At 40.4% G+C, this 16,197-nt stretch overlaps 1 protein-coding gene across 3 annotated transcripts in view; it reads left to right on the top strand.

Annotated features, from left to right (window-relative positions):
• Fhip1a (FHF complex subunit HOOK interacting protein 1A) overlaps window positions 1-16,197 on the top strand; it is a 170,263-nt gene that overhangs the window by 95,796 nt on the left and 58,270 nt on the right. For 2 of the 3 annotated variants that reach the window (XM_039102756.2, XM_039102754.2), the window contains 3 exons: window positions 3,916-4,542; window positions 11,390-11,548; window positions 13,433-13,519. In XM_039102756.2, coding sequence (XP_038958684.1) covers window positions 3,916-4,542; window positions 11,390-11,548; window positions 13,433-13,519 — 873 coding nt within the window. 3 annotated transcript variants of the gene reach the window in all.

The raw sequence follows: 16,197 nt of genomic DNA, 5'->3' as shown, positions 1-16,197 counted from the left end.
TATTCAAATTCTGCTCTCAGGTTTCTCTGCCCACTTACCCAGAAGGTTTAGAAAGCAGCTGTCTTAAGGAGGGCTAACTTACTTCATTTTAAAAACTGCTCAACAAGGCCTACAGGTGGCTCGGTGTTTGAGACAACATACTCATCTCTCAGAGGACCAGAATTCAGTTCCCAGCACCCTCACCAAGCAGCTCACAAGAGCCTGTAACTTTGGCTCAAGAGGATTTGACACCTTCTGACTGCCACGGGCACTTTCATACACCCACACACAGACACACACAGACACACACACTGACACACACACAGACACACACAGACACACACTGACACACACACTGACACAGACACACACACTGACACACACACAGACACACACAGACACACACAGACACACACAGACACACACAGACACACAGACACACACAGACACACACTGACACACACAGACACACACAGACACACACAGACACACACAGACACACACAGACACACAGACACACACAGACACACACTGACACACACAGACACACACACACAGACACACACAGACACACACACAGACACACACAGACACACACAGACACACACAGACATACTTTAAAAAATAAAGTTAAAAAGAGGCTACACAGTTTATGTTTGGTTATAAAGTTCTCTGTTCTCTTCCCTCCTCCTTACCCTCTTCTTCCTTCCCTCTCACAAGCAGGGTCTCTCTATGTAGCCCTGGCTAGTTTAGAACTCACTGTATAGATCATGCCAGCTTTCAACTCACAGAGATCTGCCTGCCTTGCCTCCAAAGTGCTGGGATTAAAGACGTGGGCCACCATGCCCAGCTCAGTTCTCTTTTAAAGATGTTTCCTAATTGGACTGGGAGTTTTAGCTCAGTGGTAGGGTTCTTGAGTTGGAATCAATATTATGTATATGTAAATAATATATATATATAATGAATATATACATACATAAAGGTTAATTAGTCTGAAGAAAATTATTTATGGTTGTATGGATTGTTTTGTTGTGTATATTGCATACATATACTAGATACAAATAAATATGTGCTTGCCTATGTGACAAAAATATATACCCCTGTTTATGAGTTTATATTATATAGGCACTGCTTATGAGTTTATATTATATAGGCACTGTTTATGAGTTTATATTATATAGGCACTGCTTATGAGTTTATATTATATAGGCAGTGTTTATGAGTTTATATGATATAGGCACTGTTTATGAGTTTATATTATATAGGCAGTGTTTATGAGTTTATATTATATAGGCATTCTAGAGAACTGGATTTTCAATAATTGCTTTGTGTCAGGATTTTCCTTCTCTTTGTATACATTAATACAAAATAACCTTTCTTACTTTGATCTTTTAGATTTATCTTATGAGCTCACAGCAAATTACAGGGAAGAACTAACTGATTTTAAAGTCTCACTTGTCTTCATTTCCTTCTCTACTGTCTCTTCCTTTTTGATTTGTTAGAATCCATGCTGGCCTTGAACTTGTGGTCCCCTTTCCAAGTATTGGGATTACAGGCATGTCCTGCTAGGCCCAACCTTATGCATATGAGTGTTTGCCTGCATGTATGAATGTGCATCATGTGTGTGCCTGGTACCTGCCCAGGCCAGAAGAGAGTGCTAGATCTGCTGGAACCAGAGTTACAGAGGGCTGGGAGTTGATATGCAAGAACAGCCGGTACTCTTAACTGATGAGCTCTTTCTCCAGTCCCATATCTGTTCTTTAGCAAATCATTTCATTTATATTTATGTATAACTTGTGTGCAATAATATGATTTATGTACATAACAGTGGTTATAGTGTATGGAGATGTATTTGGTTATGGTTATCTTGTTCGTGACCATCTGGGTCAATAGTATTTTATTTTTCCTTACTAGAAAAAAACTCTGACATGGAGAGTTTAGTCAGTTTTCCCTCAAATCAGATTAACAAGTCAAGGGCAAGAACAAATTCACAACTAATGGCACCAGATTGTTTTGTTTTGTTTTTTTAGAAAGACCAAGGTGGTAGCACTACCCATATATAAAGCAGTCTCAGTTTTAGACAGTTTACACGGTGAACAGAGTGAGAAGTGTAATTGCATTTTTCCTGGAGACCTAGCTGTAAATAAAACTCTCACAAGTAGACGCAACACATTTGTAATCATAGCACCAACAAAGCACAGCCGATGTGTCCTTCAGAATGCAGAACCTTCACGTTAGGGACTTTGGGGACTGTGGTGTTGAAGAAAAGCCCCTTTAGGACAAGTGTGTTCCTCCCTGAGCCAAAACCCAGAGCCAAAGTGAGCACAGTAGGCCTGCAGGGAATTCTGCAGCACCCGGGAAGTGTAGGGTAGCAAGTGCTCTCTGGAGGCATGTGGCAAAGAGGATGTCCGGGGGCTGCCTGCGGCCACCAGTCAGTGGGCCATGTATCATTAGGGTGACTGCTGAAGAAATGCCCTTTCTTGTGAGAAATGTCAACTCAAGAGTTTTGGGCTCACTTTTCCCCTTGTGACACAGTCTTCTCAAATTTATGATGGAACTTGATAGAGATTATTGATGATGTGAAAATGTGTTCGTTATGTCAGGATAGACTTACCTGGTCCATAAAGATTCCTTTTCCTTGCCTCTGACAGGAGAGAAATGGAGACCTTTCCCTGAGAAACAATTTCCCTTATTGCTCATGCATGCTGACATAGCATTGTGTAGTTGCCAGTTTCCCGGAACAACTCAAAAAAAAAAAAAAACTGTTACCTAAATACAGAACATGTAACAGCACATCACAGAAGTGGGCCAGGAGGGAACCGCCAAAGGCAAACATTGCATTCTATGCTGTTCAGAAAGGCAAAGAGAAACAAAGATTGAGTCAGTGGTGAAGCGCCGGGTGGTTTTAAAAGTACCACGTGGAGTATTTTAAAGGAGTCAATCAGATGGGATTGTCATGGCTATCCCAAGTCACTGAGGTAAATGAGAACTAAGATGTAAAATAACCTACACTGTCAGGTACCCATGTACACGTGTCAGTGGGAACAGTGAGGTTGGAAGCTTCAGATACCAGCAGTAGGAAGAAAAAGAGCTGGACCAACCATGTGTCTCGACCTTTACAGGTGCCTAACATATGTAATTTACCTTAGCCATCTATTAGGTGCATCTGATTTTGTTTCATTAGCTACTTTGTATCACTGTGTCCAAAACCTTCATATCACCCCAAGTGTCAGGAGTCTATTTTGTAATTGATTATCTTGGAAAGATATTCATTCATTCATTCATTCATTCATTCATTCATTCATTCATTTATCATGAAGAACAAGATGTTCAGACTCTTTAGACCTTGGTTTTTGTGTCTATGCCTTCTGTTAGGATCAATTCCATTTGTGCTACAGGGTCTCACTTTCCATTGATTGCTCTTACTCCTGTGTTGTGTGTGGTTGAAGAGGGCGTCTGTCCCTCCAAGTGGAGAAGTGAGGCATAGTGTTTGGGAACATCGTGTGTAAGGAGTTACGTTGCTCTGCCAAAGTCTTCGGGGCAACCGCACTATGGAAGAAAGCCAGGTTTCCTTTTAATTATTTCATGCATTTGAAATGTTAAAGGCCACGTTGTATGATAGTTGAAGGGGAAAGTAACTTGTTTTCTTTTTGCATATAAAAGTAATGATTACTTTTGCACTTCTTTGCTTTTCTTATCCTTTCCGCTATTGACATACTCGATAGTTTTTATATTATATATAATATTCTAATATTCTACAATATTCTATAATTCTATAATATATATATTATATATGATATCCAACATCAAATGTATATAATTTGTATTGAATCCCAAGTCTCCATTTTTCGTGCCAGTTTGGCAAGGCTGGGGTGGACTGCTTTGGAGATTATGGGAAACAGCAATAGGTGACAGGTGGTGCTTGCTATATTGCAGGTTGTGAAAATCTTAGAGAAGCATGACCCCTTGAAGAACATCCAGGCAAAATATGGGTCCATCCCCCCAGATGAGGCCAGCGCTGTGCAGAACTATGTAGAACACATGCTCTTCCTGCTCATCGAAGAACAAGCCAAGGATGCTGCCATGGGGCCAATTCTGGAGTTCGTGGTCTGTGAGAACATCATGGAAAAGCTCTTCCTTTGGAGCTTGAGACGAGAATTCACGGACGAAACCAAACTCGAGCAGCTAAAGATGTATGAGATGCTGGTCACCCAGTCCTACCAGCCCCTGCTGCACCATAAGCCCATCCTGAAGCCCCTCATGATGTTGCTAAGCTCCTGTTCGGGGACAGCCACCCCGGCTGTGGAGGGAAAGCTTGTGGTCCTGCTCAACCAGCTTTGCTCCATCCTTGCCAAAGACCCATCCATCCTGGAGCTCTTCTTCCATACTAGTGAGGACCAAGGGGCCGCCAACTTCCTCATCTTCTCTCTGCTGATACCCTTCATCCACCGAGAGGGCACCGTAGGCCAGCAAGCACGGGACGCTTTGCTATTTATCATGTCTCTCTCGGCTGAGAACAGCATGGTGGCCAATCACATTGTGGAAAATACCTACTTCTGTCCAGTAAGTCCCTCTCCTTGGTGTGCTTGCCCCACGTCCCACCTCCTCCCCTCACGTGCCAAGACTGTATGCTTTTCTGCCATTCGTTCCAAGTTGTACCTTCTGTGGCAAGGTCTTCCGAGGAACTTGCTTGGAGGCAGAGCTAGCTAAGTTTCAGTGCTAAAATTTGGTTAAGCGGCAACAGCCCACAATACCGCTCTAGTCTCTCTACCGTTTCTCAATTCATCTTTGCTGTGTTAGGCAGAGAGGTTGATTATACCTGCACTTTTAAAATCCATAGCCTCCCAGATTGACTCTGCTCCACTGAATCAAGGCATGAGGTAAGGCCCCTCACAGCTGGTTTCCCAAATTAATTTGTTTCTCAGCAAGATAATGACTGTTGTAGGTCTAAAGCATTGATTTTTGTTTTAAAAATGAAAGCATATTTGCAGCGACACAAAAAGTTCTCTACTTTGCATAGTTCCTTCGTCCATGCTATGGAAACAAAGCAGTGTATATTAGAGAAGCCAGTGCCCAGTCACACCAAGAAAAGTATGGAATTTTCAGGGGCTCATAGTCTCCGAGGGATTTTGGTGTTCTACTGGTTAACCAATAGCTATCAATACTTTCTAAACTTGGTGAACACTCTTAGTATCTATTCTTTTTATTAGTCTTTACACTGTAGCCTTAAATACACGTGAGATAGTTTGGAGATTCCTGGTGAGTTTTGTTGGAAAACAGAAGACAGGTTGCTATGAGGAGATACAATTTTTGTTGTTGTTGTTGTTGTTTTTGTTAGTTAATAACGTATGGATGATTTTTAGATCAGGAGAACACTCCATAGAGGACATTTAGAAATGTGTATTTGTGGGGTGTGTGTGTATGTGTGTGTGTGATCTGTCTGTCTGTCTGCTTAGCGTGGGGATATGAGGTTAGTGAGGAGGGGTTCACCTGCAGTCAGTGTTCACAGAGTGTACTAATAATACCAAGTGTAGGCAGGAGTGAAAATAGGAATTCATATTAATTACTGCTGGGGATGCAAATTGGTGTAGCCACTTTGGAAGACAATTTGATAGTTTCTTTTTTAAAAAGTGGTTTATTTATTTATTCATTTTTCTGTGTATGGGTATTTTGCCTGTATGTATGTCTGTGCATGTGTGTAGTGCCTGTGCAGGTCAAAAGATGGCATTTGATCCTCTGCAACTGAAGTTACAGCGGGTCGTGAATCACTCTGTGGGTTCTAGGAATTGAACTCAGGTCCGTTGGAAGATCATTCAGTATTCTTCACCACTGGGCCATCTTTCCAGTCCAACAGTTTCTTATGAAACATGCTCTTGTCATATAGTCCATCACCTGCTTTCCTTGGTATTACATAAAGGAATTAAAACTTCTGTCCACACAAAAGCCTGAACATGGGTGTTTCTAGCTTCTTTTTTTCATAGTTTTTAATTATAGTAGCAACCAAGATGTCCTTTAGTATATGAATAAAATCTGATCCACCCAGATGTTCAAAATATTACTCAACTAAATGAAGTGAGCTTTCAAATCATGAAAAGACCACAGGAACCTTAAACACATACTACCAAGCTGAGAGAAGGCAGTCTGAAAAGACTGCACACTGTCTAGGTCCACCAGAGGATATGTTATCAGTGAAAAGAAAAGCATCCTCTAAAGTTGGCAGATAAAAGCATGGGGCATTTGGTTCTTAGGGTAGTGAACTGTGGTACTATTAGAAGAATACATGTCTTGTATGTCTGTCCAAGGCCACAGAATGAATAGCAGAAGTAAATTCTAGTTTAAACTGTGTACTTTGGGTGACTATAATGTGTCCAAGCGTTTCAAGATATGGAAAAGACAAGAACTTCTGAAAGTATAAATAGATATGCTAACTGAGGAAAGCAATATCCAAAGGTTATTAACATCGAACATTGCCTACTTTGTGGCCCTGAAGCTTTACTTATAAATACCGGGACAAGGATGTTCATTTAGTTGACTAGTGACTTAATGAAAATAAAAGTTAAAATATATGAAACAAAACATAATTAGACTATGTATTAGCATGTATCTATAGCTACATGTGTGAAGACTAACAAATCTAAAATCGTGTTGCATAATGATATAGGTAACAAAGTTCTACGTACCATGTTAGCATTTACATAAACTTTACATAAAGCTCAGAATGGTACCTACCAGTTTTTTTAGGGGGGAGCACACACATATAGTTAAGGTAAAAATATAGTTAAAGAAAAAAACAAGCATAAGAATAATGTGTATTAGCTTCAAGACTGCAGTCTGTCTTGAGGATGATGACAGGAAGGGGGTGGAAATGAGAGTGGAGTAGAACTGTTCTCTTGGCCCTGTGGATTAACTGGTCCTCACACGTGTGGCTTGACTGATCCCAGATCCTCACATAGCGCTCGACCGCTCAGCCATACCCCGGCTGGTTTTAAGAACATGCCAAGAACTCTGAAGAAACTAGAGCAAAATGATACAATTTGATAAGTATTACGGATGGTTTATAAGTCTATTGTTTTCTGATTATCTCTAATAGTTCATAACTTAAAAATTCAAGTGCATTGGGAGAAGAATGGGGCGTGGCTCTAGTGTTTAAATTTCCATTAACTGTGTTTAAGCTGATTTCAGTAATTGTTGCTTTTATAAGAATGTGTTTTAAAACATTGTACAGTTCATTTAAATTGGAGGGAAAGCAACATTACCAGCTGACCTCATTTGCTAGATAGAGGACAAGTTTCTTGTGTTAGATTACCCCTCAGGATAGAGCCCATAATTTCATTTATACTCAGTTTTCCATAATTACATCTGACAACATAATTAAAATAAAAAAGCCCCCTTTATTTTGCAGATAAAAGCATATGCTATTAACCAACCAGCGAAGGGCCACAGTCGACAAAAAGCTTTCTCTAATTAGTATGATTGTCAAAGTGCGTTAGCATCAGGCTCTTGGAAGAGTAATGACTCTCTTAGCAAACTGGACCTCATTTGGAAACCTGTGCTGTTCAAGTTGCTAGAAAGAGCTGCCTGGCTCTGCTCTCCCACCCCTTGATTCTCAAGAGAGAAGGAGAATATGGCTACCCTGCAATCTGCTACCAACAAATGGCTGGGCACTAAGTGATCCTGTTTTGTTTTTAAACCAAATGTTGATGGTTGCACTTAGACCTTTTGTCCCATGTTGGCAAAGTCTAGTAAGCATAAATCAGGCTGTGCACATCAGAGCAGGTGACCTTTAGGTACAGAACCACAGGTAGGAAGTTATTTATCCCATATCCAAAATTTATGATGCTTTTTATTTTGGCAAATTGTAGCAAATGCTGTCTACCAGGTGTTTTGCTGCTAGCTTCCAACCAAAGCCATCTGCTAAAAATCTTTGTTCCGCTAAAATTAACCGAGTACTCTGGGATGTTTAAGGATTGACCTTGACTTGCTCAGTGTTCAGTGGAAACCACTGCTCTAATCTTGCATGTGTTCTTGTCTTTAATCCTTACAATAGCACAACTCATTTAAGGTTATAGAGTTTAATAACTACCAGTTAATGGCAGGATCCAGCTCAAAACCACATTCGTCTGATACTAAAGCTGCTTGTAGCGTTACCACACCAGACTGTCAAGGAGTCATTTGTTTTCACTGTCGCTATCCATCTGGCCCTGAATGATGATCCATCCTTTCTTCCTGTTTTCTTTCTTTTCCTTTTTGTGTATGTACGTGTGTATGTGTTTCCATGTGTGGAGGTACATACATACATATGTACACACATACATATTTGGGTGCCTGTATTTGTGTGTGCGTGTGCATGTATGTTTATGTGTTTCCATCTGTGGAAGTACTACATACATATATCCATACTCACATCTATGCAGATATCCATCCATATATATGCATACACACATATTTGGGTGTCTATGTATATGTGTGTGTGTGTGTGTGTTCATGTGTTTCCATGTGTAGAAGTACTACATACACATACACATAGGTACATCCATACATATACATACACACATATATGAGTGCCTGTATATGTGTATGTATGTGTGTGTGTGTGTTCATGTGTTTCCATGTGTGGAATTACTACATACACATACCTATAGATAGATCCATACACACATCTATGCACATATCCATCCATACATATGCATACACACATATGTGGGTGCCTGTATATGAGCCTGTATGCATGCATGTATATGTGTATGTGTGTATGTGTGTGTGTGTGTGTGTGCGCGCACGTGCACACACACCTGCACCTGAAGCCGATGTCAGATTTCTTCCTTGATCCACCTATGTTATCCATTGAGACAGAGTCTTTCAGTTGAAGCTGGATAGTGCCATTTTGGCTGCTCCAGAGAGCTTGCTCTGGGATTCCCTGTCTCGCTTTCTGAGCCCTGGAATTATAGCCACACCTCCTTGGCTTTTATGTGGTGCTGGGGGTTAGGATTCTGGTCCTCTTGCTTGTGCAGCAGGAACTTTACCTGCTGAGTCATCTCCCCAGCCCGTGATAATTTCATTTAAGGATACTTTTGGGAGAAGACAAGTGAAAAGTACTTCGTTAATATTTAATGTATTGAGAATAAACATAATGTTTTACAGTTTTGTGGTCAGAATCAATAAAAGGCTAAAGGAGTACATTTTATTTTTGATTACCTGTTGAATGCAGAGATGTGTGTCTTTTATAATTTAGTTTTCAAGTTATGCAATGAATTTGATGTTAGTTCTTGAACCAGAAAACAAAACAAAAGAAACAAACAAATGAAACGCACCTACACATCTCTGTTTGCCTCTCTTTGTCCCCGCTCCCTGGGTACCCTCTGTATTCTTGAGGGTGAAGGTGGTCTTCCTTGTGATCATTATCTTGGAGGCTGGCCTCTCCGTCTCTCCTCCCCTGACTTGGTCTGTTTAAGCACCAGCCCTGTTATGTATGGCCCATAGCCTATGTTCTAAAAATGTGTGTAATGTGTGTAAATGAATCTGAACTTAGTGCCGTGGAAGGCAATACAGTTGTCAATAGCTGTGAACACACACACACACACACACACACACACACACACACACACACACACTCACTCACTCCTGTCCCTTAAGCATGTGTAATGCTTATTATTTAGCAGAATATTTTTCTCATATTCTTTTTGCCACTCTGAAGAAGACAATGGCTATTGACCAGCCCTATCTTATGGTGGCAGGAACATGGTGGGGACACCCACCCTCCCAGCTGTCAATTTCGCATGGAGTGTGTCTTCAGGCTGGGCAGGTTTCCTCCTGTTCACATCCTAGCCCTGCCCTTTTAGAATACTCACTTAAAAAGTGAATATTAGGTATGTATTATTTTTAATTACTGTCACTGATGTATGTAATTTGAAAATTAATGTTGCTGTAATTATATTGATATACTGAATAGTTATTCCCAGCTTTTTAGTCAGACAAATTAAGCTTGTCTTTATGAAATCATCTTCAGAGCCTCAGAGTGGTTAAGAAACCAGGAGAACGCAGAATTAAAGTCTTTGTTCTGTGGTTAATTTAGCATGAGTTAGCAAATGTAATTGATTTTTAAAATGTAGTATCCAGATTAGACTTCTCTTCTAGGGGACTTTGGGCTCCATATGCATTTGCCAGAGGTTTCTGATTTATGTAGACAACTCATTTGGGTCACATTCAAAACTAGTATTAAAGTGATTTGTATGGGTATGTTGACAACGAATTAAATACTTTAAATAGAAGATATTTTCCTTCGGGACCACAGATGCCCTGATTTTTAAAGAGATAAAGGATCAATCTTGCTTACAGTTTTGTTTTCTGTACTTAGCACTTGGCCTGAAATTAAGTAGTCAGGCTTTTTTTAAATGAGTGAATTGATATGTGGGTGAATGAAGGTTTCTAGGAAATAGGACAAAGATTGATCTATCTATCTATCTATCTATCTATCTATCTATCTATCTATCTATCTACCTATCTATCATGTATGTATGAATCTATCATGTATGTATCTGTACATCTATCATGTATATCCATCTATCTATCTATCTATCTATCTATCTATCTATCTATCTATCTATCTATCTATCTATCATCTATCTATCCATCTATTATCATCCATCTATCTATCTATCTATCTATCTATCTATCTATCTATCTATCTATCTATCTAGTATGAATCTATCATGTATGTATGTATCTATCTACCTATCTATCTATCATGTATGTATGAATCTATCATGTATGTATCTATCTATGCATCTATCATGTATCTTTATCATCTATCTATCTATCTATCTATCTATCTATCTATCTATCTATCTATCTACCTATCTACCTATCTATCTATAGTGTTGCTATGGCCCATCTGTTTTATTGTCCTTTTTGTACATCGTGGGCTCCTGTGCCACCTCAGCTCTTATCAGTTCCTCTGATAGCTTCCTTTTTTTGTGTGTGCTAAGAGCTATCATGTCTTATCATTGAATTCATTGTGTTGGTCTTGGAAGATCATGTTTGAGACCCAACACACCTGACTCTATCAGTTACCCGTATGTCCAGTATAGATTGATGAGAGTCACATTTCAGTCATCTTTGTGTTTTGCCTTCTCACTTGCTGGGTTCCCAGCTCATCCTGGTGCCTAGTATAAAAGATGAATCACCCTCCCCGACCTTTTGACTAATAGCTAAGTAGCTCTGGATTTGCCTTGCTGTCTGCTGGGGTAGCCTTCCTAGTCCGTCCACATGTTTAACCTCTCCTAGCTAGTTGCTACCTTCTCTTTATTAATCCCTTGCTGCTCAGAGTTTGGTCTTTGGACCAGTAGCCTCGGCATCTTTGTGACCCTGAGCTTCAGACGGAACTACTTTGCTCTTTTTGTTTCTGAATCAGGTGCTTGCGACGGGACTCAGTGGCCTGTACTCTTCCCTGCCCACGAAGCTGGAAGAGAAGGGTGAGGAGTGGCACTGCCTTCTGAAGGACGACTGGCTTCTGCTGCCCGCCCTCGTGCAGTTCATGAACTCTCTGGAGTTTTGTAATGCAGTCATCCAGGTACTGCAACCTGGAAGCCATCGTGGACCAATGTCCGGTCAGAGCTTAAGGCTTGCGGGGAACTAGCATGCATGGGCACCCTTCACTATTCCAGTTTCCTCCAAATTAACCCTTTGCTAATTTTGAGACACACTTGTGGAATAATGATGCTTTGCTTGGATCCCATTGAGTATCTTGAAATGAGTAAAAACGTTTGGGAGGATTCTGAAAGTTCCAATTGAGAACAAATGAAAAGATTTTATTTTCTCTATAAAAAGTGTTATTCTGTTCTGATTATCCACTTACCCATCAAAAATAAGTTCAGTGGCTGGCTCATTAAATAGATATTTTTAGGCTGCTTAAGTGCTCCAAATTATAACACTTTTACTTCAAGGTCTTCCCAGGAGCTTACAAAGGAAAACACTTTATTTTGCTTAATGGTGCACACTACATAAAGAATATTGTTATCCCAATTGAATTGGGAAGAAGTTAACAATCTTCTTAGCTACACAAATTAAATTTGCTTTGAAATTGGCTCGCTTTAGGGGAAAAACAGCCACTGAACTCTTGTGTATCTGGCTTTTTGATTAGATTTTTTTTACCTTCAAATTTCTTGTTACTGTTTTCAATAAAAATCCAATTTTATATATGTTTAAGGGTATACTAAGTTTTCATCAAAAATTTCTTCTATGTAGCATAAATACTACCTTTATATTGGATTTATTAAGAAATCAAGTTTGTTTTATGGTGATTGTTAGGGTGAAAAATGTTACGTATAATCTGTTTATCTACCAAATAAAGAAACAGCTTCTGGAGGAAAATGAAAGTAAATTACTTTGGTTCCCCTCTCATTTTTATTGCTAAGTCAAAGGAAGTTTTATTTGTATTTAAGATAAATGGATTACATTTTAAATTATTTTCTCTTTAATATTACAGTCTATCAACATTTTCTGCAGAAATGTATGGATATAAAATTGATGGAACTACTATTAGCTCCTCTTTAGATATAGAGAAAGATTGTCAGTAATTTAAACAGCTAGACTTACTTCCCTAGAAATTGCTTTTTTACTTTTTGTTTGGTTGAATCTTTCCTCTCTCCCTCCTCTCTCCTTCCCTCCCTCCTCTCTCCTTCCCTCCCTCCCTCCCTCCCTCCTTCCCTCCCTCCCTCCCTCCCCTCTTCCCTTCTGCCCTCATTAAAGCTGCTTCTTCAGGCCTGGTGAAGAACAGGAAATATATTTATTTGAAATTAAAGGCAAACATTATTTTAAAACATTTAAGCAATGTTTTGGAGTTAGGGAGCCCCTGCAAGTATCAACTATGTCAGTAAAGGTTTGTCCATGTTCCTTAGATTTTGAAAATCCATTTTGGGGAAGAAACACCAGCAATGCTTCCTGCTTTTGAACAGCTGACCGCTTTTTCTGAGGATATTTTACAGAATCTTTCCTCCCTAAATATCAGAAATATCAGAAAATGCATCTTCAAAGTTCTCTGTTAGAAAAATAAGTGTATTTAATTATTCTTTTCTATAGTTAAACTCTTTTAAAAAGGTAACCACAGGTAGATATGGAGCTTAGGAGGAGTTAAGGGGCAAAAATTATACTTTATAATTTACTCATTTTAACTTATAAATATTTATGCATGCTCAGTCTTTTCATTGTCTGTCTGTCTTTTCAAGTCAACGTTAAAATTAACATCTTTTCTATAGTTGGGAGTATAATTTTTAGCTGTTTATATTATAGTAGATACTTTTTTTAAAATAATCACATCATTGTGTGGTCTGAAGTATTATTGAACAAGTGAAGCTTAGCCCAAATTCAGGGTTTCCTTTTGAATTAAGATGGAGACAGGACTGTCTGGTTTTGAGACACCGTGGAGAGTGAACTGTGTCCTCTGCTTCCGCCTCAGGTCGCTCACCCCCTGATCCGCACGCAGCTCGTCAGCTACATTTACAACGGATTTTTGGTACCAGTATTGGCTCCTGCCCTCCATAAGGTCAGTGATTGGCTAAGGTCATCTGTCTGTCATGCTTGAGGGAAGGGAGGAGAGTAAATGCAGTGCAATGAGTCAGCAGTGCAATGAGTCCTCAGCGCAATGAGTCCGCAGCGCAATGAGTCCGCAGCGCAATGAGTCCGCAGCGCAATGAGTCAGCAGTGGACATAACCACCCAGCCTCAGACACGGGCCTTAAAAATATCCATGGTGTAAATTAGATGGGGTCCATTTAGTGTAGCGGAATGTCAAGTTGGACAGTCTGCAGGAAAGGTGATGTGTGGTCTTTGACTCTGAGCCTGACTTTAGTTCCTGAGTGGGACTGCTGCGAATGTTCTGTTAAGCTGTCCTGTGAGGCACGTCTTTCATAAAGAGTGTGTGGGCTGCTTGTGGGCATGGGGAGGGCAGAGGCAGCGCCGGGGCCACGGCTTTACCTCCTCCTTAACAGAACATGATTTTCTATTATAACAATTCTGCAACTGCGAAAATGAAAGTGAAGCCATGTTAAGGACGCAGCAAAGGTTGGTTGTCTCATTAGCAACACTCTAAATGCCTATGGCTTAAATGCCTATGGCTCTCACTTTATATTTAATAAATCAACTGATATCTTTCCCATTGTGAGTTATTATGAGACACCCATGGACCTAGAATTCTAATTTTAAGGAGTCTTTTTCCCTGGTTGGGACAGAAGCAAGAATAAATTCATAATGTGACTTGGACAAAATGCCCTTCTTTCTGTATGCTTAAATTACATTCTATGTGTTCTTACTTTAGAAAGTTAAAAACCTGGATTCTAGCAGTGTGGAAGGGTTGCAGTATGTGCTGCTGGCTGTCTGGCTGTCTGACTGTCAGTCTGTCTGTCTGTCTGGCTGGCTGGCTTTCTGGCCCAGAGGAGCCAGGCTCAGCGCTGCTGTTGCTCTCTGGCTGTTTACCGCCTGCCATTTTTGTTCAGTGGATACATTTTGTGAAACAAACCGTGCTTGGTCTGATATGGCATTTCCTCAAGTTACTTTAGTGTTTTATAGACACAGAGAGACCGAGTCTGTGGAATTGGAGCTGTATTGGGAAATACAGGGCATACAATTGGAGAACATGGGCCTTCTGTGTTTCTACGCTGTCCTGTTGGCCAGTATTCTGCTGTTTAGGGCAGGGGTGTGTGTCTGGCTTTGGAGGTCTCTAAATCTGTGTGGGGAGGACCTTTCCTCTTCAGTGAACGACTGCTGTGATTACAAACTCCCGTGTGAGTCTTTCTTCCTCGTTTATCCCCTAATTATCCCTCACTCGCCTGTGGATGCTAAGTAGTGCTTTTTATCACTATTGTATTTTCCACACTGTTTTGTTATTATAATTAATATACCTTAATGTTATAAATGTTGATGGAAATTCTTTTCGCATGTTAATGGGGTTCTGAGTGCAGTTTTGATACACATACAGATGAATGTAATATTAAAGTCAAGTCAAACACATTTATCTTCCATTCATTTTCATCTCTTTACGGTGAGAACTCTCCTTGGAACTTTCTCATAGTGTGGCACATCCCGTTATCTGTAGACACCCTACTGTGCGCTCGACCAGCAGAGAGCATCTTGCTGTGATCTCACTGTGGCTTAGCACAGTGAGCTCTGTAACTGAACTGAGCATGAGCTCAACTCAGAGCCGTTGTGAAGACCACTCAACCTCACTTCCTCACAGCACTCAGGGACAACTGAGGCACTGAGGCATGAGCCATGCTTTTCAACATCCAGGTCCACAGCACTTCCTGGGGGAAACACTCCCATGTGTTTGTTCTCCGGGATATATCCATTGCTCAGTGTGGACATCTCCTTAGACTTAAGAAGTATGAAAAACCAAATTAACCAGCCAGCCAGCCAGCCAGCCAGCCAGCCAGCCAGCCAGCCAGCTAAATGGAAACCAGCACACAGTGGAATGTTTAGGAATGTGCCGGCACAGCACTGGCAGTTGTCCCCTTTGCAGACAGCGCTCTACGAAGACTGATTTTAGACAACACTTTATACACAACCTGACTCCATTCTTAGTTATGTCCATAACTTAAAATCAGGGATTTTAAAACCATGAAGTTTATTTTTAAAGGTCCATATAGTATAGAATACAGGAGATGAATAGTGAATGTTACTGTATTAGATTTTTTTGTTGGTTTTTTTTTTTTTTTTTTTTTTTTTTTTTTTTTTTTTTTTTTTTTGAGCTGAGGACCGAACCCAGGGCCTTGCGCTTGCTAGGCAAGCGCTCTACCACTGAGCTAAATCCCCAACCCCACTGTATTAGATTTTAGTTTCCAACTTCCTCATTAAGATTCTTTAATTTTTGTCTATTAGTGACAGATCTTCTCCAGATATTTCCATTTAGTGTCCAGAGAGACCAAAGACTGACTGTTCTCTACTTTATTTTTCTTATTTTCCACTTTTCTATGTTTTTCCTGTTTTTAACACTTATAGTTGAAAGGGTTAGGAACAAGCTGCCCTACACCTCTGGCTCTCTCTTGGTGACAGCTGATAGGCACCTGTCCTAGAGCCGCAGATCAGGGACAGACACTCAGAGCAGGCCAGAGCTGGATGTATCTTGAGAGGCTCCCAGTGGGAGCAGTGGAACCCTACTTCCTACGCCTCCCCCTTGGGTACTGAAAGGTTTACTTCAGGTCTGGGCTCAGGCCTGCTATAGGAATTC

Source organism: Rattus norvegicus, chromosome 2 (genome assembly GCF_036323735.1).
Source record: "Rattus norvegicus strain BN/NHsdMcwi chromosome 2, GRCr8, whole genome shotgun sequence".
NCBI classification, from domain to species: domain Eukaryota; kingdom Metazoa; phylum Chordata; class Mammalia; order Rodentia; family Muridae; genus Rattus; species Rattus norvegicus.
The sequence above is the reverse complement of the archived record's forward strand: the minus strand, read 5'-3'. Positions and strand labels throughout refer to the sequence as shown.